Source organism: Pogoniulus pusillus, chromosome 14, assembly GCF_015220805.1.
Source record: "Pogoniulus pusillus isolate bPogPus1 chromosome 14, bPogPus1.pri, whole genome shotgun sequence".
Lineage (NCBI taxonomy): Eukaryota > Metazoa > Chordata > Aves > Piciformes > Lybiidae > Pogoniulus > Pogoniulus pusillus.
The window spans coordinates 5519467-5543162 of record NC_087277.1 but is presented as its reverse complement, the minus strand read 5'-3'; the positions used below and the strand labels follow the sequence as shown (position 1 = coordinate 5543162).

Here is a 23696-nt window from a genome sequence, read left to right as displayed (position 1 = left end):
TGCCTATGGATCTTGGGAGTGTATTTCCTTCTAGTAAGGAAATGTCTAAGAAAACATTGCAATTTTTCAACTGTCACCACTGATTGGTCTTTTCCCTAAGGTAGCACTGAATTTTAATGTAAATTTATAAATCTGAAATAACAGGCAAAATATGTTGGAAAAAAAAAATATGTTGGCATTTCTACTACTGATTAAACCTTACCAGAATGAGTGTGGATTAATTAATATGTCCTGCAAGCAACAGAGGATGGAATATATTCATATGGATCATGGAATTCTTATTCAGGTTCTTATGGAATTTAGATCTGAGCATATTGGATTTCAGTCTGCTTTCAATGGTGTATGATGGACAACTTTTTTTTTTTCCTTTTAAATTCTTTATTAATAGAAAGAATCATTCAATTAACAACAGCAACACACAAAAAAACCCTTTATTTTAAAAGAGATAGACTGTTCTGCAGGGTGTTTTTTTTTTTTTGTTTGGACTTTTTTTAATTGGCTGTGTTTAGCTTTTTCTCCTTTCTTTTCCTTTTGACTTTCATCCTATCAGTGAATGAAGCAAGGGATAAGCACTACTGTTTCTCAATACAAAAGAAGCACCACATAACACTGAGCTGTTTAACAGTTTTAGGGTAAACATGTCTGTGGTTCTTTTAATTTTCCAGGTTCCATAAATGTGTGACAATATTTTACACAACTATATGGTGCATGGAAGTAAACAGTTTTGGCCATTCCCCCCCCTGCCCTTCCCCCCTTTGGTGTTGCAGAATTAAAACGAAGATACAAATCTTACTTCTTTCTTTTTGTCAGGTGTATATATTGGTCTCAGTATTTGCTTTTGGGAATTGTTTTCCATCAAAGGTACACAGTATGAACTTATTAGGTAGTTGGTGCTCTACATGATAAAATTTGTCAAGTATTTTAGAATATATTGCCTGATACATGTTTTTGTTTGTTTGTTTGTTTGTTTTTTTAACTAGTGAAAAAGGCCATAGATTTTAAATCTAGAGGATTTAAATTGTTTCCAGGGAAAGACAACAGCAACAAGTTTTCTATCTGTGAGTGTACCCCTTTTTTGTTACTTATTTCTAGTGCAAGAGTGAAGTTTGTGCTGTCTGTGTTGTTTGTGTGTTTCCAGAATTGTTGATGTATTTATGATGGTATAACTGACTTCAGTCTGTTCCTTCTGTTTGCATGGTGCATTTCTAAATATTGTTCTACTCTAAAGGCAGGTTTCTATAAATCTGGCATCGTGGAAAGACCTATTATTTTGTCAGCAATTACTCAGTATTTGCAGAGAAAGAAATATTCAGCCTCTCAGACGTCAGCTGAAATCTTAGCTGTGACCAGGAGATGTATTTTGGTTGAAAATGAGTTCTATCAGCAAAAGGCTATGCAAACCAAAGCCTGTATGCATTTACAAGTGTGCAAACAAAACATCTTTTTTTTGTTTCCATGTGACATGTGAAGTCACATTCTTATGTTTGGGGTTTTTTTTTCTCCTGCATTAATTTTGACATTTTGAACTGGTTAATTAACTGTAGCTTAAAAAGAAATTCTGGAGATGCTTAGTGCCTTCAATATTAATCACAGGAAATAGAAACTGAAAGTGCTTGGTGTCTTGGAGGCCCAGTCCTGATTAACTCATAAGGAGGGGTCAGGCAATGTCCTAATACAAATTCAACAAGTGTGACTCTAAATGCATTAAAGAGGCTGTCTTTTGCAAAAGAACATGCCATGTTTATAGAGTTACTTTTTGGACTAGAACCACATTCTAAACATGCAAAATAATTGGTTAAAATAAAGATGGACTAAATGCTTAGCCTGTGTCTGCTTGGATCATGTTTCATTATTCCTTACAGGAGTGAAAGGACTTGCTATTGAAGCTCCTTAAGTTGGACCCCTTTGCACTACTTTTTCATTTAAAGTGCCAGTGATGAACTGAATTTACAGAATTCATCAGAGCTTCTTGGCCTAATTGCCAGGGAATTTTTAAGTTTCAGCTGTTAAACTGCCAACATATAAGACATGATTATTTTATGAAAAGGTGGCTTCAAGCAGCAAGGCCCTTTAACGTTTACTGATTCAGAGAACATATTTCTGTTCAGTTTTATAATGAAGCATATTGCCATGTTCAGCTTTTCTGTACACTGTCACACCAAAAAATAACTCCTTAAAACATTTCTGGTTGATTTGAAAGGTTGTATCAGGATATTTAAAAATAATCATTCTTATTATGCATATTGGGTGTCTGGAAGCTAGAGTGATAATACAACAAAAAGTAAGGTAGCTACAGTAGTGCTTATAAGGTACATCACTGAGAAGCCTGTCTTGTTGTCCATCTGTGCTTTTATAGTTACTAATGAGAGCAGAGCACATCATTTATTTAGAAACTGTTTTGCCCAAATTGTGACTCTCCCACCATATAAAGATTAATAGTAACTGCAAATTACAAAGAAGTGCATTTGTGATGACATTTATCAATATATTTTTCAAGTCCTTCTATCTAATTTTGTATATTGTAATATTCTATGTAAAGCTGACATCTTTTGTATCTTGTTTGATTGGTCATGCAGAGTAGATTATTAATGTGGAGGCAAAATTTGTACCTTTAGTTATCACAATCTTGTCACAAAAAAGCTAGTTGAGATCTTATATTGTAATGCAGCATTTGGTTAGCTAGCAGCTAAGGTAATTGAAGGGCAAGTATTTCTTGAAAAGCCAATGTATTTTATCTGTTGACTTCAGATAAAATTCCTTCATCTGTATCTGTACTTGGGTTACAATGACAGATAGGGTCCTTCAAAAAACAGAATGACCATCATTCAGTCAAGTGTTAGGGGAAATAAGATAAGGCTAAGGAACTACCTATTTTATATTATTCCTTGTATTAGAAGCATGTCTTTAGAAATTAACATCTAACATTTCCTCATGTATATTTCTTTTCCTGTTTTACTTTTCCTAGTATATCAGATTTATAACATTCAACACTAATGCATAGGTGATTTGCACATACTAAAGCCAGAATGCTAATATTTGATGTGTTGACAGTCTTTGAAATAAGTGTGCATCAACTTCGTTTTTCAAGTGTTCAGATTAACAAAAATATCATTGTGGGACAAAATTAAATCTAGATTAGAACTCTGGAATTACATGCTCCCAGTTCCCCTGGCCAGATCATGAATGAATAAGCATTCATTCTTAGAGGAGCTTTTAATTTACTACAGGAAAACCTTTCATTGTATGACTATATGGAGTGTAGAACTAGGAAATATAGACAGATACCTGTGGGTCTGCATAAAGCTATGTTGCAGTAGACTGAGAAATCAAACAATTGTGTTGTGAAAAATAGCATCAATAAAAAAAAAGAAGTAATAATTTAAAAACAATAAGAAGTTGTGGATTTACTTTTTGCTAAGAGCTTAACAGAGACCTGAATGGGTATAAGTTTATGCTTAAATGCATTTCTGATTCAGGAGCAAATCAGAAATCAGTGTAATGACTTCTGCTTTCTAGCCTTTCCTTCTGAATTTTTACTGTGTTATGTCTTGGTTTAATTTTGTCACTGTGATTATTTTGTTAAACTTCTTTAGCATAAGCCTTTTTATGTTTGTCATGAATATTAATGCATCCATAATTTATATTTTTTAAACCCATTTCATAAAATATATATATTTTTTTAATGGAAGTTTAGATGGGTGTCAAAAATCAATAGAATTTTCAAGTTTCTATTTTTGGTAGAAATTCAATTATATAATAGTTCTTATGCTTTGAAATCCAATAGAATATTCTTCCTTCATTTTAAGAGTCACTCTGTTATCCAACTATGGGGAAATACAGTGTACAACAATAAAATAATTCTTGCAAATATTATAACATGGATTGCAATAAATGGAAATAGTTCAGCTTTAATAGGAAAGAATTTCTTCTGTGTGCATAAATATATCATCCAGGCTCAGAATGGAACCATTTTATTTTAATTTCAATAATATTATTATCAGGCACCGTGAATCATTTCCTCACAATAGTTTTAACTTGTGTTTAATATCAGAAAAGTTAAAAGACTGTCAAAAAATGAGATGTTTTTCCCCCTACTTGTTCTCTGGTATACTTTTTTTTCCCTTCCTGCATTATTCAGTGAGTCCCAAATGTCTCCTTGAAGTTGCCTTTTTTTTAGCTATAGAAAATCATTCAGAGAGTCTCAGAGAGTTCATTCTAAATGTTCATCCAACAAGTTCCAGCTAGATGGCCTTGTGAAATGCAGTTTATGGAGCTGTATTTCTCAGCAATATATATATTTCAACATTAGCAAAAACTTGGGTTTTTATAGCTAGTATCACACCTACAAGTACTGGGGGAAGAAATGACTGAAGCATGGTAATATGAATGGCTCTAAGGAAGAGCTCTTCTGACCCAGAAGTCCACTGAGCATAGAGTTGCAGACAAACAGAGGTTGATTTAGTTTGCTATTAGAACAACCATGAACATGGTCGAGGTCCTTCAGGGCAGAGAAGGATAAATACTGTGGTTACAGCTGTCAAAAGCAGAGCAGGAGAGTTTTTTAAGCAGTGTGTTGAGATGTTTTCATGTAACCCTTGGCAACATTTTCTTTGCCATCCTCAGGGATACCAAACCAGTTCATCCATTTTTGTGTGCGTAGAAGACAAATTCCAAGCAAGGAAAAGCCCACAAATATTTTGAATGTTATTGTCCTTCATTAAAAGCTGAAATGTGATGAGCATCCTTTAGAAGAATAGTTAGAAAGTTGGTGTTGTGTCAGCTTCTAGTTAAAATGTTCTTCTATCAGTCTATGGATTTACTAAGTAACAGAGGACCAACTTGTTCTGGGAAACTTCTACCTCCAGGTTCAAAGAGATTCAATTATTAAATACAAAAAATAATAGAATTATTTTGGCTTAAAATTATTTTTGTGTGATACACTTTTGCAATCTGTAAAAAACATAACAAAGTATATAACTCATTGGGAAAAATACAAATGAAAAGATAGCTGAATGTGTTGAGGAAGGGTGAGATTGCTACATGTAAATATCTGGAAGAACTCACTGGAAAGTTTAGAGGACGTTGGTCTCACAAGATCCATTTAAGTTTATTGTGAAGTAAACATAGGCAAATCAAACTGGCATTTTGAGTTTACCTTCAGATAATCATATTTTGGGGGATATCTGCATTTTCAGTACTGATTAAAGACAATTCTGTCATCATGAGGCTGTGCATTTAGCTTTTATTATAATTGAAGGAGAAAAGGTCAGCACTTAGTGGAGATGACATTTATTAGCTTGTGTTCAAAGTGAAGTCTTACAACCTTAAATTTGATGAACACCCCTTTAAATATTAATGCTGGTAAAGGAATAGTATAATAGCGTGGGTTCAATAACATTACAAGTAAACAAAACAGCTGATTAGGATGATTTAAAAAAACAACAAAAACAATCAAAAAACCAAACAGAAAAAAAATCAGGCAATTAATGTTTTGTTTATTAGCAGGAAAAGAAACTTATCTATTGAATCTAGAGATTTTATAGGTGATGCTATTCTGTAGAAATATCTGTTCTGAAGGATGTAAAATGGATATAATGCACTTCTGGTTTGTATTTGTTAATTGTTTAATTCTGTATTTTCTAAAAACTGTATTATTTTATCTTCTTCTTCTTGTTGTTGTTTGCTTTATTTTGGTTTCTTTGTCTTTGTTTTTGCAGTAAATGAGGGAGGTATTAAACAGGCATCCAATTTGTGTCCAGATCCTGGAGAACCAGAAAATGGAAAACGAATAGGCTCAGATTTTAGGTAAAATATAAATCCTATCATTGTATCATTAATACTGAATACATACAAAGGTGGAAAATGTAACATTGTGTTGCTGTTTGTTGAACTACTCATTCAAAAGTGAACTCAGTTAAAAAATATCATGGAATTCTGCATAAAATTCTGTAGTGCTGTTTAACTTGTACTCAGTAAGCAGAGAAGATAAAATATTTACTTGGAAGAGAGCATATATCTCTGATTGTCTGGCTAAAATTAGATTAGCTTTATTCATCTATTTATTATTTTAGCCTGGGAGCAACAGTACAGTTCTCCTGTGATGAAGATTATGTGCTACAAGGTTCAAAAAGTATCACCTGTCAGAGGATTGCTGAAGTTTTTGCTGCATGGAGTGATCATAGACCTGTGTGTAAAGGTAAAGCTGATTCTTACCCTTATCATAATCTGTCCATTTTACATCTAGCTTTTGTTTGAATAGCCAATCCTATTAAATGAAATACCTGAAGTTTTAATTCTGGTGTTGCTATTTTGTTTTTAAAGAAGGTCCCACCTATACTTGTTTGTTTAATATGATCTTTATTGGTGTTTCAATATGTTTGTTTTACTTGGTAGTTTACATTATGAAACTTGATTCATAATAAGCTGATGAAAAATTAACTCATACCAGATATAGAGACTCAGTAAGACGGAATTCAAATTTTCAGTGCTTCAATATATAATCAGTAGCTCTTGAAGTGTTTGCTAAGATGATGAGAAGGAGTTGAATTCAGGATTGATAAGGAATATTGAACTAGATCTATACCTGCTTTTGACCCTGACCAAATGGAGCAAGGGTGAAAAATATGAGAGAATGTATTTGATGAATGTATTTGGTGTCCAGATGCTACAGCTTTTGGGAATTAGAGGCAGCAAGCATAAGTGGTGGTAAAATGTATTGCTTTTCACTTTTTAATAAGTTTTGAATTCTAAATAGGTACCAAAGTATGTAAGTATGAGAAAATAATCACATTCTTCAGTCCGTGTATGGTTGTTGTTTTTTTCCTGGTGTATTTAGAACAATAATTATACAATGATTTACAAATCATGTCTATATCTAACCATAAAGTAAGTGTTAAGACTGAATTAGAGAAAGCAAGCAGTAAATCCTTGGAAACTAAAGGCTGTGATAAACTCTAAATGTGAAACTGAAGAATGTGAATTAACTAAACCCACTATTATTCATAGGCAGAAGGTGTAGTTCACAACCACAACAACAATGTTTGCTTTTACACTCACTAGCTTCATAGAACTAGCTAATTCCACCTTGAAAGGCAGAGGACCAATATCAAGAACGTTATTGGGAGATGATACAGTGCCATATGGTGAAGGGACAGACGGATGGTATAGATATTTAAGTTTCCAGTTGGAATAGAATCATAGAATCAACCAGGTTGGAAGAGACCTCCAAGATCATCCAGTCCAAGCTAGCAACCAGCCCTAGCTAGTCAACTAGACCATGGCACTAAGTGCCTCATCCAGTCTTTTCTTGAACAGCACCAGGGACGGTGACTCCATCACCTCCCTGGGCAGCTCATTCCAATGCCAATCACTCTCTCTGTGAAGAACTTCCTCCTAACATCCAGGCTAGACCTACCCTGGCACAACTTGAGACTATGTCCCCTTGTTCTATTGCTGGTTGCCTGGGAGAGGAGGCCACCCCCCACCTGGCTACAACCTCCCTTCAGGTAGTTGTAGACAGCAATGAGGTCCCCGCTGAGCCTCCTCTTCTCCAGGCTAAACAGCCCCAGCTCCCTCAGCCTCTCCTCATAGTTTGTCAAACACTATATGCCTTACAGTGTGATAGGTTGCATTCAAATTATTGATTTAAATAACTGGTGTATTTTAAATTCAGTTCTTTTGATTAACAAGATGTTTCAATTAGGCTCTTAGATATACAAAAGGAGGAATATAAACATTTCTTCTACAATAATTATGTTTTCTCTAAGTTTCATGCACAGAAACATACATAAACTTAGAATTTTGCCCAAGTATCACAGAGTAACATGAACAAAATAGCTGCATATATATATATGCACACCTGCTTATTGAATTTGTGTGTCTGTGTACAAATAATTTGGGAAGATAAATTAGGAAACCATGCATAAATGGTTTTTTTGTGCAAGAAATTAACATTTTTCTTCTGAACTGATAACAGCTTTACAGATAGTGAGGGACCAGGTGGTATATTAACTACTTCACCTATCATTCCTCAAAATATCACTGACAGTGCAGCTTTTTATCATGTGATGCTTCTTATTCGAGTGTACAACTTGCAACTGCTTTCATTTGCTTATATAAATGATATTGTGTGCACACCAAAAATCCCACAGTAATGATACATTTTTCAAAGTGACATGTGAATATCAGTAATTAGTTACATCTGTATACTGCAATTGGGTAGAGTTCTAAACAGGAACTTTCCAGTTATGTTAGATACATTAGATTTGTCATCATAAATCCTAAGGAGTTGTTCTCATAGGGCAGATGAGTGGCTGAATATAACTGCCTGCCAAAAATGAAAGATTAAGTCTCTTAAGGAGTTATCATGTAATTCCAGGTGGAACTGGCATAAGATCATATTTATGAGAGTGAATGTGGAATAAGTCTGAAGAATTTCTGGAGGAGAAATATAATAAAAAAATGGAGAAAGTAAGCTGATGTGTCACTTCCAAAAAACTTAGAATATTAACATCTTTTAGACCTTCTGGAGATTTGGGGTTTTCTGAACCTTTTGACTTCTAGAAGAGACTATGAGCAAGCTGGAAAGTTATGGCTGGAATAACTTAAATCTATCCTGGCTGGATTTAATTGAAGTTGGAATACCTTGTAAATTTCCAACAGTTAACTTCCCTTTTTAATCTTATATAAATAAATAGATAATAAAATAATATATTTGAATTTCTGCCTTGCATCACCCCAGCTAAATAGCAATTGCTCAGGTAGAAGGAACTTGGGAAGAGATAGAGCATACAATCATAGAATCATAGAATCAACCAGGTTGGAAGAGACCTCCAAGATCATCTAGTCCAACCTATCACCCAGCCCTAACCAATCAACTAGACCATGGCACTAAGTGCCTCAGCCAGTCTTTTCTTGAAGACCCCCAGGGATGGTGCCTCCACCACCTCCCTGGGCAGCCCATTCCAATGCCAACCACTCTCTCTGTGAAGAACTTCTTCCTAATATCCAGCCTATACCTACCCTGGCACAACTTCAGACTGTGTCCCCTTGTTCTATTGCTGGTTGCCTGGGAGAAGAGGCCACCCCCCACCTGGCTACAATGCCCCTTCAGGTAGTTGTAGACAGTAATAAGATCACCCCTGAGCCTCCTCTTCTCCAGGCTAAACAGGCCCAGCTCCCTCAGCCTCTCCTCAAGGTGTTTGCCCCATTGTGGTTTACAGACAAGATACAGTGATAAGAATTTGGATCTAAAAGGATATTACTTCACATTGTAGGTGAGCAAAGAAATCAACATAAGCAACAGCTGCAAATTAACCAGTCAGTTTCTGCATTTTAGTAATAATTTAAAGTGAATTCATCCTCTCTGACACTTGTTTATTTTTTCCAGAAGAGCTTGTTCAAGATCAGTGCATCATGAAAGCTAGGGAATCAAAAATATGTTGTAACTTAACTGACCTCATGGAAATCTTGTAGCATACCATTGTTGCAGGACAGCAGAATAAAGCCCAATGCCTTTCAGTCCCTCATGAGAAAGGAAAAAAAGAAATGTCTAAAGAAGTGGCATGAGAATCTTTGCCACAATATTTATTACCCACTGATCTATGATTGAAGTCTGTTGTTTGAAAGATTGAGATTTCTGCACTTAGTTATTCCTTAGCCCAGTAAATGCTTAATACATATAGCTTTAATAACACCACCGCTTCCATCAACTTCTCTGTGACTTCATTCAAGGGAGAAAGTTTAAACATGTCAGAATCAAGACCCTACTTATTCACCTGCCATGAGATTCAGTATTCCCCTATAGGGCAATGCCATTCTTACAAAGCCAGCTTGCTTAAGTGGAGACAATTACCTACTTTATGCAACTATTTACAGTTGATAAATCTCTTCCTCTCATTTATGTTTCAGGAAACGAAACAGATAGATCTATTCATGGTTGGTCGATTAGCCTTTTTATTTTCATGCCTGCTGCTCCTGTTTTCTGCTTGCTTGTTTCTCAGACCCTGTGAAACATTTATGAATGCTGTCTTTTACAAGTCTTTTTGGCAAGGCTGCAACAAATGCTACAAAAAGTACTATATTTTGGAAAAGCTCCTCTGATCTGCAGAAAGGAAAAAGTATTTTCTTAAGATAATTCTTTGCATCTGAGAAAACTAGAGGAGAAGTGGGATTGATCATTTAAATCATGGGCACCTCATTAATAAGCAAGCTGCAAAGTAATTTGTGTTGTTTGTAGAGAAAGGAACAAATAATACAGTATATTTGAACTGAGATCTGAAAAATGTAGAACACAGATTTTTATGCTTCATATTACTGTTTTGATCATTTTATTTCACTGACTAAAAGGACTTTTTAAAGCACCATCTGAATTTCAGGATTGCCAAAGCATGTCTTAAAACAACAGAATAGAGGAAGTACATAGAATTGACATTAAATAAAGCAAAAGGTTTAAGTAGCTCACTTCTTATGTGTCATCAATAAAAAAATGGATAAAATATATCTTAGCACTTTGTGGTGATTGAGAACAAATCTTCACACAAAATCAGAGGAAGAGACAGGGAACCTGTGATATTTATTGACATAAATAGTATAGGACTATAGAAAAATTAGGATGATGAAGGGGAAAACACAGTATTGAGGTTCAGATGCAAATCTAAATTACAGGGAAAATAATCTTTTTGACTATGTTTTATAGGAATGTTGAAGATTATAGGCTTAAACTTAAAATATTTGTACAGTACAATATGCTATAGCCATATTATAGTGGAACATTGATTTCACTATACTTTTTCTCAAACAAAAAGTACGCTGCTTTTCACCAAAAGCCACAGATGTGTTTTCATCAGTCAAAAATGTAGTGAGATCAAATAGAGCAATTCAAATCATTTTACTCCCTTCTATCTGAAAGAAACTCAATATTAACCCAAAACATTGTATTTTATGTTGTCAGATCAGAAGCCTTCCTAAATTGTAAGTAAGTATAGCTAATAGCCTCATCTTTGCAGCTTCTCATATTTGTCTTTTCAAACTAATTAAGACTCATGTTTTGGTCACTCCCTTTCCCTCTTTGCTCAGACTTAGAAAACCAAGTGATTGGTTTAATTCATTGAAATATTGTTTATCTGTTTATTTTTTCTTCTGGATCTCAGACTATGATACTGTAAGTAAATGTCTGTTAGGTGTATTTTAAATGAGTGTGACTTATAGGAATTAGGAGTCAAAGACTTAATGAGGACCATTTCACTATAGAATGACATGGCTTTCCTTTCAGATACTCACCATGCAAGTACCCTGAGAAATTACATCAGATACAATTCATAACTAGCACACAAAGGAGATCTGCTTTACACCCCCAATCTTCCCTAGAGGCTGAGCTCACATGTTCATGTAGAGCAGCAGATTGTCTAGAATAGTCACTGTTCTCCCCTTCCTGACTTGCTTCCCACATGTGGGTATTAGTGGCAAAGGTCATGTAATTTGATATTAAAACCGTGCATGAAAAGCTATGCTCAGCAGTAGTCTCACTCATGATTTCAGTGGCTTCAGCTACTGATGAACAGCCTTTCTCTCATCTCCTTCCTCTCTTGTTTTCTGGTGTGACTCTGAGCAGACTTTAAACAGTGTTTCTTCATTGAGGGCTGAAAGGAGGTCAGGTTGAACAGAAATGGCCACATTCTTTCTGGAGCCTAATGAGAAGGAAGGAACAAGTCTTTCTCCAGCAGTAGCTGAACTTCTTGTGCTCAATATTGATCAAATAAACATATTTTGAGCAAAAGTAATAAAGCTATATTGTAATTTTGCATATTTTAGTGTGAGCTTTTTGATTCAGTTAGGTAAGATTGCCTGTCAGAATACAGAGAAAACAATAATTATTTCATTTCTGCAATTTATTTCTGGTGCCATAATAACCATGGGAGAAACAGGATAAGTTCATGTTTAGCTAAGGTTGCTTGTCAGTTCTACAGCTTCATGCAGGAAGTTATACAGTAATGCATTCAGCAAAGATCTGAAATCAAGGAACCAAGAATAAAACCTGTATTGACTTCCTCAAAGTACGAATTTTGTGCCTTAAAAAAATTAATTCACAAGCACAAAGGATGTGGGCTATGTCTTTGGGCCCCTCAATTCAAGAAAGATGTTGAGGTGCTGGAACATGTCCAGAGAAGGGCAACAAAGCTGGTGAGGGGCCTGAAGCACAAATCCTATGAGGAGAGGCTGAGGGAGCTGGGCCTGTTTAGCCTGGAGAAGAGGAGGCTCAGGGGTGATCTTATTACTGTCTACAACTACCTGAAGGGGCATTGTAGCCAGGTGGGGGGTGGCCTCTTCTCCCAGGCAACCAGCAATAGAACAAGGGGACACAGTCTCAAGTTGTGCCAGGATAGGTATAGGCTGGATGTTAGGAAGAAGTTCTTCACAGAGAGAGTGATTTCCCATTGGAATGGACTGCCCAGGGAGGTGGTGGAGGCACCGTCCCTGGGGGTCGTCAAGAAAAGACTGGATGAAGCACTTAGTGCCATGGTCTAGTTGATTGGTTAGGGCTGGGTGCTAGGTTGGACTGGATGATCTTGGAGGTCTCTTCCAACTTGGTTGATTCTATGATTCTATTTGTGATGTTAAATGCTACCTAAGGTAAATAAGTTGTTGGTTTTGTTTTTAAAGAAAATACTGTAAATAACCATACAGACTTTGATCTGACAATAAATGTCCCTTTTAGCCTTGAAAAACAGAAAACTGTTTTGTGTAAGTCTGACTTGTACAAGTTTTCTTTAACATTTTCAGTGCTTCAGCTATTGGTTCAGCAGGTCAGCTAGTGGTTGTAGGAGAAAAAGATGTTGATATGCCATGCACCGATACGTAGCCACAAAAAAGGCACAGTGATAAAAGTGATCTTGATGTTCTGCTCCACAAATCCTTGTTTTCTAAGACATTAGGAAATGACAGAAGTTACTTGAAGTTTTCAAAACTATTTCTCATGCTGTGGTTACTCATTTTACTCCAAATACATTAAGGTTTTTGGCTTGGACACAAGAAAAAGTCTATTTTGCTTTGTCAGAAAAACTAAACATGAGCTGTCTACAATCTTGTGTGAAGTGGTTCTATGTTTTATTGGTAGTATTCTAATCCTTCACATCTTGATTTATATATTAGAGCTTGGTTTATGAATCTGCTGTATGTGGACTTTCTTTTCGCAGTCAAGACTTGTGGATCCAATCTTCAGGGACCTGGAGGCACTTTCACATCACCTAATTTTCCGTTCCAGTATGACAGCAATGCTCAGTGCGTGTGGGTCATCACAGCTATCAATACTAACAAGGTACATCTAAAACTCTGTCTCTTCTTTTTAAAAACCACAAAACCTCATGTGGACCATGACTTTTTTTTGCTAACACAGTTTGCCTCTACAGTCTGAGCTGCTGTACTCAGTGCGTTGCAGACATTGTTATGAAGATATTAAATGGATATAGACAGATGTTAAAACTTGTTGTTACCCCCAAGAGTCTTTTGCTTTTCACATGAAAATGAGATGCTGTTGTGTTTTTATGTGATTCTCTAAATGAATTCCCAGAAGCAGCTACCTAATAGCAGGAAGCAGTGTCATGGGTCCATTAATACTGTGCTACAATCAGTAAAGTTTTCCTGTATATATGAATGTCTACATCATATTTTGTCTTAGACTACTTGAAAAATCAGTGAAGTTCATCAATTCACTTTTACTTCATGAAGGATTATTCAAAACTTGTGTAATTTATTTCATTATCTGAACAATTGTATTAAAACTCATATAATTTATACCTACAATGTGGAGTAAAAGTACTAGGAGTCTCGATAATGCCAGATGAGTCAAAGTAGAGCAATAAAGGTAAGTAATGACACCAGTTGTCTTGAAATTCAGGAGCTAGGCACCTGGAAGCAATGGATATATTCTGTTTCCAGGTGTTCATTTTATCTGAACTGAGCATAATGAACTTGTTTAGAGGTAATAAAACAAAAATTAGCTGTACAGCTCAGGAATTTTTTATAAAGGCCTATCGACATCTGTGTTTTTCTGGTGCAAGGATATATTCTATCTCCTCATTTCTGTCTTATATTGCCATCTGCATCACACTCCATTAATTGATCAAAGCAACTTAGAATACTTAATACCTGAGTTTATCAGAAGGCTCAGTTAAAATCTGATTACATTTCAGAAGCCATTTAGATGCATTGATGCATTTTTCCTTATAATCTTACAAAATTCAGCGAGGAATCCATCCTTACATTAATTTGGAAGGAGGAAAAAGATAATTAATCAAGTAGTTAAAATATTTACAATGAAAACAGTAGATGGGGGGGGAGAGAAGGTAGTGTGAGGGGGGGTTGTTTGTTTTCTTCTATCCTTGTTCCAAGAGCTAATAATCCTATTTATCCAATTTATAGGTTATCAAAAATATGTTGAGTCTTTGGAAAAGAAGATGCAGATTGTCCCACAGTTGACAAATTCTGCACCTATTCCTTGACCTTTCTCAGCAAATCTTTGTTGATAATTTGAAGTTGCTGAATGAATGATACATGTGATAACTTAAAGAACTAACAGTTCCCTGAGGCTTGGGGAAGGAAGCCTGGGTTCTGGAGCGCAAGCATTATGAGTGTCTGAGGGAGCTGAGGGTATTTAACCTGGAGAAGTCTCAGGGAGACCTTATTGCTCTCTACAACTATCTGAAACTAGGTTGTAGCCAGGTAGGGGTTGGTCTCTTCTGCCAGGCAACCAGTGACAGAACAACAGGACAGTTTTAAACTGCACATGAGGAGGTTTAGGCTGGATGTTAGGAAGCAGTTCTTCTCAGAGTGGTTGGCATTGGAATGGACTGCCCAGGGAGGTGGTGGAGTCGCTGTCCCTGAAGGTGTTTAAGAGGAGACAGGACGAGGCACTTGATGCCATGGTTTAGTTGATTAGATGGTGACTCTTGATTTTGCCCTTCCAAAACATGTCCTTAAATATAACAACAGGGTAATATATCAATGCAATCACAACTAGGTTTAAAATTAACCAGAGTTCAAGTCTTCAGGATTATACTTGCTGATCCCTTTTTTAATCCATTGCGACAGAAACACTGTGGAAAATGTCATTGCTAGATTGACAGCATTTCTGACAAGTCTCAGTCATATTCATACCATATATCTTACACCATCATGTGTTATGGACAAAAATAAGCCAAAGGATTCCTTAAAACAAAAAAAGAAGAGGAAAGAAAATCCTTCTGTTTTCCAACATTGTCAAGAGAAATTAAATACATAAGATTAAATGTGCATAATACATAAGATTCAATTTAGATAGATCAGAAAAATCAGTCCAGGTTCTGTTAGTTGTATGTGGCAAGACATTTAGAAAAGAAAGAAATTTTACATGGTATATTCTTTTATGTTTGTCACTTTCATATTATAAATTTTACATTCAGTGAATTTCAGGCATAAAAATATTCTTCCTACCTGCATGAACATATTCTGTAGAATCTATTCTTTAGAATAGGATTCAAAAGTTGGGCTGTGTTTGAATTATTTTTGTCTGTTGTATTTTGAAATCGATAATGATTTATGCTTGAGAGTTAGGAGATGGTTGGAGTTTACTGTTGGGTTTAGATTTGTGAAATCCAAATTGTTATTTTTACTAAGTTGTAATGGTTTGAGTGTTCCCTGACCCTACTCTCATGAAATCACTCAGATTAGACTCAGCCAGCTGGAAATTAAGAAATGAAACTTTATATTTACAGCTTAGCACAATATACAAGCAGATATTTAGAATCATAGAATCAACCAGGTTGGAAGAGACCTCCAAGATCATCCAGTCCAACCTATCACCCAGCCCTAGCCAGTCAACTAGACCATGACACTAAGTGCCTCAGCCAGTCTTCTCTTGAACACCTCCAGGGACGGTGCCTCCACCACCTTCCCAGGCAGCCCATTCCAATGCCAATCACTCTCTCTGCCAACAACTTCCTCCTAACATCCAGCCTAGACTTTCCCCTGGCATAACTTGAGACTGTGTCCCCTTGTTCTATTGCTGGTTGCCTGGGAGAAGAGGCCAACTCCCAACTGGCTACAATGTCCAGTTGGTTGTTGTGGCCAAAGTGCAGAACCCTGCACTTGGCCTTGTTAAATGTTATTTACAATATATACAGCTATAGACAGGTTAAAAGTAGTACAGAAACACAATACCCCTCCCAGAAATAGAGTCCCCAGGAGGCTCCTGACCCAATCCCCCCTTTCCCTTCCATCTTTCCCTCCCTTCAGAAATAACCAGATCAACCCATGTATATCTCATATGATAAATCTGGAGATCTGAGGTGAGATGTCAAAAAGACAACAAGGAGGTTAGAGGAAAAAGGGTTAGATCAGAGTTAAGGCAGAGGCAGCCACAGAAACCAGATTGCCAGAAAGAAGGCACAGCCAGAAGTGAGAGCTGAGCAGTGTGAGAAGTCTTACCTGTATTTTGACTAGTTGCATTTCTCAGCAGAAGAATGGGTGATAAAGGGCACGTGTTGTTTTCTTTCTTCTCACAGTTAAGGATTTAATTTATCTCAGTGAAATATTCCAATTAGTCTCAAACCAGCACAGTTGTTTGTTTATTTGAGGATGTAAAATATTTGTAGGGAGTCTGTCATCTGAATTTTGTCATAGTAGCAGAACCTACTGAAAATTTATTACATCTGTCACTAACTGCTGCAGTCCTTAACTTTCTGAGAAACTTAAAGTATCAGGAAAAATCCTTACAGGCTGTTCTGCAAGAACAAGAAATTTGTTGAGCCAATGACTTGCAACTGAATTTATATTTAATTTATTTTTTCTTTTAATGCTCTTATGTTCTTATCTTCATTTCCTCCTTGATTATGTTGCTGTTTTCCTCCTGAAACAAAAAACTTTCATCTTTTAATTTCTGGATTTTTTGTGCATTTTAGGCCAAGCCAAAAATAAGCCAGAGAAATTCAGGAAAAAGCTGACTGTTCAGTTTACCACAGCTGTGTTATTTTGTTACCCATGTCAAAACTGTCAGTGGAACGTTTCCTAAGCTTACTGTGAAGCCTAAACACATATTTATTCATGTTAACAGTATAAATCTCAAGCAAGCTGGGTACTTTAGCATGAATACAAACACTCTTTTACATGAGGTCTGTTTTAGTCAGTCCTGTTGAAATAAACCACACTGCAGCTCGATTTACAAGCAAATATCTGACATATGACTTTCCCTGTGCCTATTTTGAAGATTAGCTGTGGGTATTAGTCACTTAAATGACTTGAAAATATGAGCACACTCTTAAGTGTGTATTTTAACCATAATTCTGATTTTCATCCATGCATGTGAAAAAAACAAGTACTGTACATATCAGTGGCTGATAACACACTTTTATTCTGTATGAAACTAGGAAGTGTGAAAAACATTTCAGTTCTGTTCAGGACACATTCCATTTCAGGGTCTTGCACCTGGGACAGAATAATCCTCACTGTCAGTACACGCTGGGGGATGAAGTGTTAGAGAAGCCCCATAGAAAGGGACTTGGGGGTGCTGGTGGATGAGAAGATGGATGTGAGCAGACAGTGAATGCTTGCAGCCCAGAGGGGAAATCATACCCTGGGCTGCATCAAAAGAACTGTGGCCAGCAGAGCCAGAGAGGGGATTCTGCCACTTTGCTCTGTGTGAGACCTCACCTGGAGTACTGCATCCAGTTCTGGAGCCCTCATTATAGGAAGGATATAGATATGATGGTGCAGGTCCAGAGGAGAGCCTCTGCTATGAGGACAGGCTGAGGGAGCTGGGAGTGTTCAGCCTTGGGGGGGGAGGGGGGGGAACTAATAGCAGCCTGCCAGTACCCAAAAGGGGTCTACAGGAGGGATAGAGAGAAGCTGTTTACAAAGGCCTGTAGTGACAGGATGAGGTGCAAAGAATTCAAGCTTGAGGAGAGCAGATTAGATTGGATGTTAGGAACAAGTTCTTTACTGTGAGGGTAGTGGAGCAATGGAACAGGCTGTCCAGGGAGGTGGTTGAGGTTCATCCCCTGGAGACATTCAAGGTGAGGCTTGACGGGGCCCTGGGTGACCTGGGCTGCTGAGGATGTCCCTGCTGACTGCAGGGAGAGGCAGACTAGATGACCTTTAGAGGTCCCTTCCAGCTCAGACCATTCTATGATTCTGTGAATCTTTCTGGAGTTAGCTGCACTGTTCTGTATTGATCATGAACCTTTTCATCCAGTCAAAATAATCTACTATGCGTATCCTGTAATTTAAAAAAACCATATGTGGATGGAGGGAAGATTCTCAGTGGAGTGAGAGCATAGAAAGGAATCCATCTATTTCTAAGAGGGGAAGTTAATAGGTTCAGCAGTGAGGGCAAAGAATCAATTTTAGAATGTGAGAAATTGGAGTTGGAAGGTATGCGTATGTGCTTTGGGTTAAGTGTTTGGGAAAAATAATGTCATAAAGGAGATGTGGAATGAAAAGGAGCAGTGCAAGTTGCAGACTCATCTTGCAGTTTTACTCTAACTGCGCTTCATTAAGAATGGAAGGTCTATTTTCTTAATTATTGTACATTTTATCTCTCTAAATATTTCCTTGCCATATCTTTGATTACAGGAGCAATGCTTTGCACTCTAAAAATGTGCTCGTTCATAGGGAATGTGTGAGAGGTTGTGTCTGTTGCAATAAATGCAACAGAATTAATTCTTATTTCAGCCATCAACAATATTAGACCCTAACCATAAACTGATTTTCAGTATTGACTCCACCTTTGATTACAATTTTAGATAGAATTAAAGTTCAAATCTGAGTTTTCATTCCAAGTTCCTAAAACTGGTCTGTTTTGTTTCTTATACACTTCAAAAGCAAACATATTTTCTCATGTAGATCTATACTGAATGTGCACATTCAAGTTAGAACTTAAAAAAAAAAAAAAAAATGCATATAGAATCATAGAATCAACCAGGTTGGAAGAGACCTCCAAGATCATCCAGGCCAACCTATCCTTCAGCCCTAGTCAGTCAACCAGACCATGGCACTAAGTGCCTCATCCAGGCTTTTCTTGAACACCTCCAGGGACAGTGACTCCACCACCTCCCTGGGCAGCCCATTCCAGTGGGAAATATGACAGAGAGACTTTGACAGGATGGTTCCAGTTCTTGCAGCATGAGCAACCAATATGTTTCTGTCTTTTATGTTTGGTCAGTTTTTGGCAGAGGAACCTGTCACTTTCCTCCACAGTGGAGTTCATTTGCTTGCTCTTGTGAATGATCTTTATAGTAAATTGCTCTTCTCAATATATACCTTTTTTCCTGTTATTTGACTGGGAAGTGGAGCTGTTGGTAGTTTTCATAGATTCCTAAAATGGTTTAGTTTGAAAGGAATCTTAAAGATCATCTAGTTCTAACTCATTCATGGGCAGGGACAACTTCCACGAGACAAGGTCACTCAAGCCTCATCCAACCTGGCCTTGAATACCTCCAGAGAGTTTGTTTGCTTGTCTTTTTTATGAAGTGACTCCTTTAAAGGTTCATAATGTCATTCTGTAGTGGGGTTAGCCTTGGCTGGCCACCAGGCTGCCAGGTGCTCTGTCACTCCTCTTCCTCGACAGATCAGGGGAGAAAATACGATGAAAAATGTCGTGATTCAAGATAAGGATGGAGTGATTGCTCACTGGTTATCATTTGCAAAACATACAATTAGTTTAACATACTGCAAATCAAATTAGTGCACAATAACAAGAAATAAAAGCAAATGTAAATCAGCATCTTCCCATTGACTCCTCCCTTCTTCTAGACTCGATTGCACTCCTGACTTCTCTACCTCTTCTCCACCAAGCAGCACAGAGTAAATAGGGAATGGGGGTTGTGGTCATTTCATAGCACTTTGTGCCACTTCTTCTTCCTCACACTCTGCTCCACTGTTGTGTTCCTTCTGTAAGCTGCAGTTCTTCAGAACCTGCTCTAGCATGGATCCTTTCCGTAAAGTGCAGTCCTCCAGGACCAGACTGCTCCAATATGGGCACCTGCAGGTCCCTGGGAGACCCTGATCCAGTGTGGGGGTTTTAAAGGGTCACACTTTCTCTTCAGGGAACATACATCTGCTCTAGCATGAACTAGGGTGAATTTCACCTCCACTCTCCATCTCCATGGGCTACAGGGGACAAACTTCATCTTCATAATACTAGAAGCTTAACAAAAATCTTTCAACCTTTAAGATTTATGTTATCAAAGAGGTATAGCATTTAGCGTTCAGATATCACTAAAAAATCAGTGAGGAAATTACTTCCAAATATAACAAATCTTCTTGAAACAATTTCTGTTAACATAAAGTACAAATCCCTCTATTAAGAGAAAGAAAAAGCTTAGAAGATTTGTAGCTGTAACTGTTGTTCAAACTTATGCTTATCTGGGAGCGACATTCATCCATAATTTCCTCAAAGTAAATTGGAGAATATTTCTCCAAGACATCTGAAACAGGTTCAAAAGACTAGATTAGAAAGGAGTTTGGAATATTAACAGCTCTCCAATCAACTGAATAGGAAACTGGCACTGTGGAAATGCTGTTACTAAGAAAAAGAAAGATTATAAACTTTTCATGTTTGCCTGAAAGTCTTGATACGTCTGGTGAACACACAGGTCAAAACCAGCCCTGTGTTGTAAGTTTAAATACCTTAGAGGTTAAGTGATGCCTACCTATGATTTTAAGGATCACAACTTATATTGTGCTTTGGAACTAGTCTTAAACCTCGTTGGCAAGGTTTTGTGAGGGAGCCCACTGATGTCACTGGACCTGTTAGAATGAGAACAGAGGAGGGTCATGAAAGTCGTCAGAGAGATGGAACACTTCTATGAAGAAAAGCTGAGTTGGAATTGTTCTGCCTCAAGAAGAGAAGGCTCCAGAAAGACCTTATTGTGATCTTGTATCATATAAAGAGCTGTTTTAAGAAAGACTGAGAAAGACCTTTTACCAGGGAGTGTAGTGAAGGCACAGTGAGTAGCAGTTTTAAATTGAAAGAAGGATTTAGATTGGATGTAAAGAAGAATTTTTCTGTGATGAGGGTGGTGAGAACAGATGTTCCAGACTTGTGGATGCCCCATCCTTGGTCAGGTTGGACAGGGCTTTGTAAAACTAATTTAGTGAAAGACCTCCCTGCCCATGACAGGGAGAGTTGGAGTAGATGATCTGATGATCTTTTCCCTTCCAGCCCAAACCATTCTATGGTCTTATAAATTTATGATATTATGATTCTATGATTAGTACTTATATTTATAGAGTCCATATATATACATATAAAGATTTTATGCTCAGTATTCATGCATATCTTTTAAAAACACCAGCAAACAAATCACAATCCAAACATGCTTTACTAGCTTTTGCAAACTTCAATTTATTATCACTTTGATCTCTGGTATGTAGCTTTTTGTTTAATTTAATGTTTAAAGATATTTCAAATCTGTTTTCTCCCTTTCATGGCCTAATTTTCACTCTGAATTTTGGCAGACTAAGGGGAAAAAAATGATTTTAATGTAGCTGGATCCCAACTTCATAATATGGATATACTTTTTACCCCACAGCCATGTGTTTCTGTATCCCATAAACTGTAATCAGTTGCTTCTTTTCTCCCCTTTCCCTAATATCTACCATTCCTTTAATTTGCTCCTCATGCAACTGTTACTGAATGCATTGCAGGTAGGGCATTGTGTTCAGCTAGATGTAATAGGGAATATTAGCACCTTTTTCTCAGTACAGACTTCCCCATCTTTTTCACAGCTGCAGTGAAGAAGATGTGAAAAGACAGCTGTGTGGAAGTGAGAAACTTGGTGTAGATCAGTGTCATCTAACTTTAGTCAACAGAACTTTAATTGCCATGGTTGCTAGACCTTTTATTTTAAAGTCTCTTTCCAGTTAATGAACAGCTAGTAGTGTCACCAGGGGTAAAACTAAAAGGCATGTTTAAAAGAGGCAAGATTAATGTCTCTCCAGATAGCTGACACTAGCTGTGAAGGTAGCAAGTAAATATTTTTGAGCAGATGAATGATTTTTGGTTGATTCACTTTTCACACACTCACAGAATGGTTGCAGCTGGATGGCACCTCTTGTTAACCTCCTTACTCATGTAGGAGACATGATTGCCCATGATCATGTCCAGATGACTTTTTAATATTTCCAAGGAGGGAGATCCACATCAGGAAACCTGTGCCAATGCTTTTTCACCCTCACAGTAAAAAATTGCTTCCTGATGTTTAGACAGAAGCTCTCCTGTTCCACTATGAGCTCATTGCCTCTGGCTCTGTCCCAGCAGTGAAAATGGCTATCCCAGTCCTCTTTGCACCCTCCTTTCAGATATTCCTATACATTTTTAAGATCCTCTGTGAGCCTACTCTTTTTTAGACTGAACTGTCTCAGCTTTTTCAGCTTTTCCTTATAAGTAAGACGTCTCAGTACCTTAATCATTTCAACAGGCCTCATTGGACTTTTTCTAGTATGTCCACACGTAGACATATGTCACCACAGCTAAGCAACAGGAAAGGTTCAGCTCCTGCAATGCTATTTGCCTTCTTTGCAGCAAGGACACATTACTGACTCATGTTCAACCTGTTGGCCACCACGACCCCCAGGAACAATTCTGCAAAGCTGCTTTCCATCTGAATGGCCCCTAGCATGTACTCATGTATGAGGTTGTTCCTCCCTGAGGGATAGACTTTGCATTTCAAACTTAGAATCATAGAATCATAGAATCAACCAGGTTGGAAGAGACCTCCAAGATCATCAGTCCAACCTAGCACCCAGCCCTATCCAATCAACTAGACCATGGCACTGAGTGCCTCAGCCAGGCTTTTCTTGAAGACCCCCAGGGACGGTGCCTCCACCACCTCCCTGGGCAGCCCATTCCAATGGGAAATCACTCTCTCTGGGAAGAACTTCTTCCTAATATCCAGCCTATACCTACCCTGGCACAACTTGAGACTGTGTCCCCTTGTTCTATTGCTGGTTACCTGGGAGAAGAGGCCACCCCCCACCTGGCTACAGTGCCCCTTCAGGTAGTTGTAGACAGTAATAAGATCATCCCTGAGCCTCCTCTTCTGCAGGCTAAACAGGCCCAGCTCCCTCAACCTCTCCTCATAGGATTTGTGCTCCAGGCCCCTCACCAGCTTCGTTGCCCTTCTCTGGACATGTTCCAGCACCTCAACATCTCTCTTGCTGAACTCCCTGATCATCCTGTTGGTCCATTTCTCCAGCTAGTTGAGAACCCTCTTGATGGCAGCATGACCCTCTGGTATATTAGCCACTACTCCCAGTTTAATGTTGTGGCAAACTTCTGTTCTGTCACCCACGTGACCAATTCATATTTTAAACAGGACTCATGCCATTATTGACCCCTTGGAGACTCCTGTGGGCTTCCAACTAGATTTTGTGCTGCTGATCACAGATCTCTGGGCCCAGACTTTAATCCAGTTTTCAATCCACCTCTGTGTTTGTTCACCCAGCCAACAAATTGTCTTTAAATATCTTATCTGCTGGGAAATAATACCAAAGGCCTGCAGGAAGTCCAGGTAGACAGTAGCCACTGCTCTCTCATCTCCCAGAAGAGTAATTTCATTGTAGAATTTTATCACCATTGGCCAAGCTTGTCTCTACTTTGGTAAAGCCATATGGAATACTCCTGATGATTTTTTTTTGTCTTTAATACTCCTGGAAATGGTTTC

The 23696-nt window shown here is 37.6% G+C and overlaps 1 protein-coding gene across 1 annotated transcript in view; it reads left to right on the top strand.

Moving 5' to 3' along the window:
• CSMD3 (CUB and Sushi multiple domains 3) overlaps window positions 1-23696 on the top strand; it is a 483827-nt gene that overhangs the window by 206201 nt on the left and 253930 nt on the right. Inside the window, exons 8-11 of the mRNA XM_064154172.1 lie at window positions 981-1058; window positions 5718-5805; window positions 6072-6196; window positions 13194-13315. Coding sequence (XP_064010242.1) covers window positions 981-1058; window positions 5718-5805; window positions 6072-6196; window positions 13194-13315 — 413 coding nt within the window. The remainder of the gene's footprint in view (window positions 1-980; window positions 1059-5717; window positions 5806-6071; window positions 6197-13193; window positions 13316-23696) is intronic.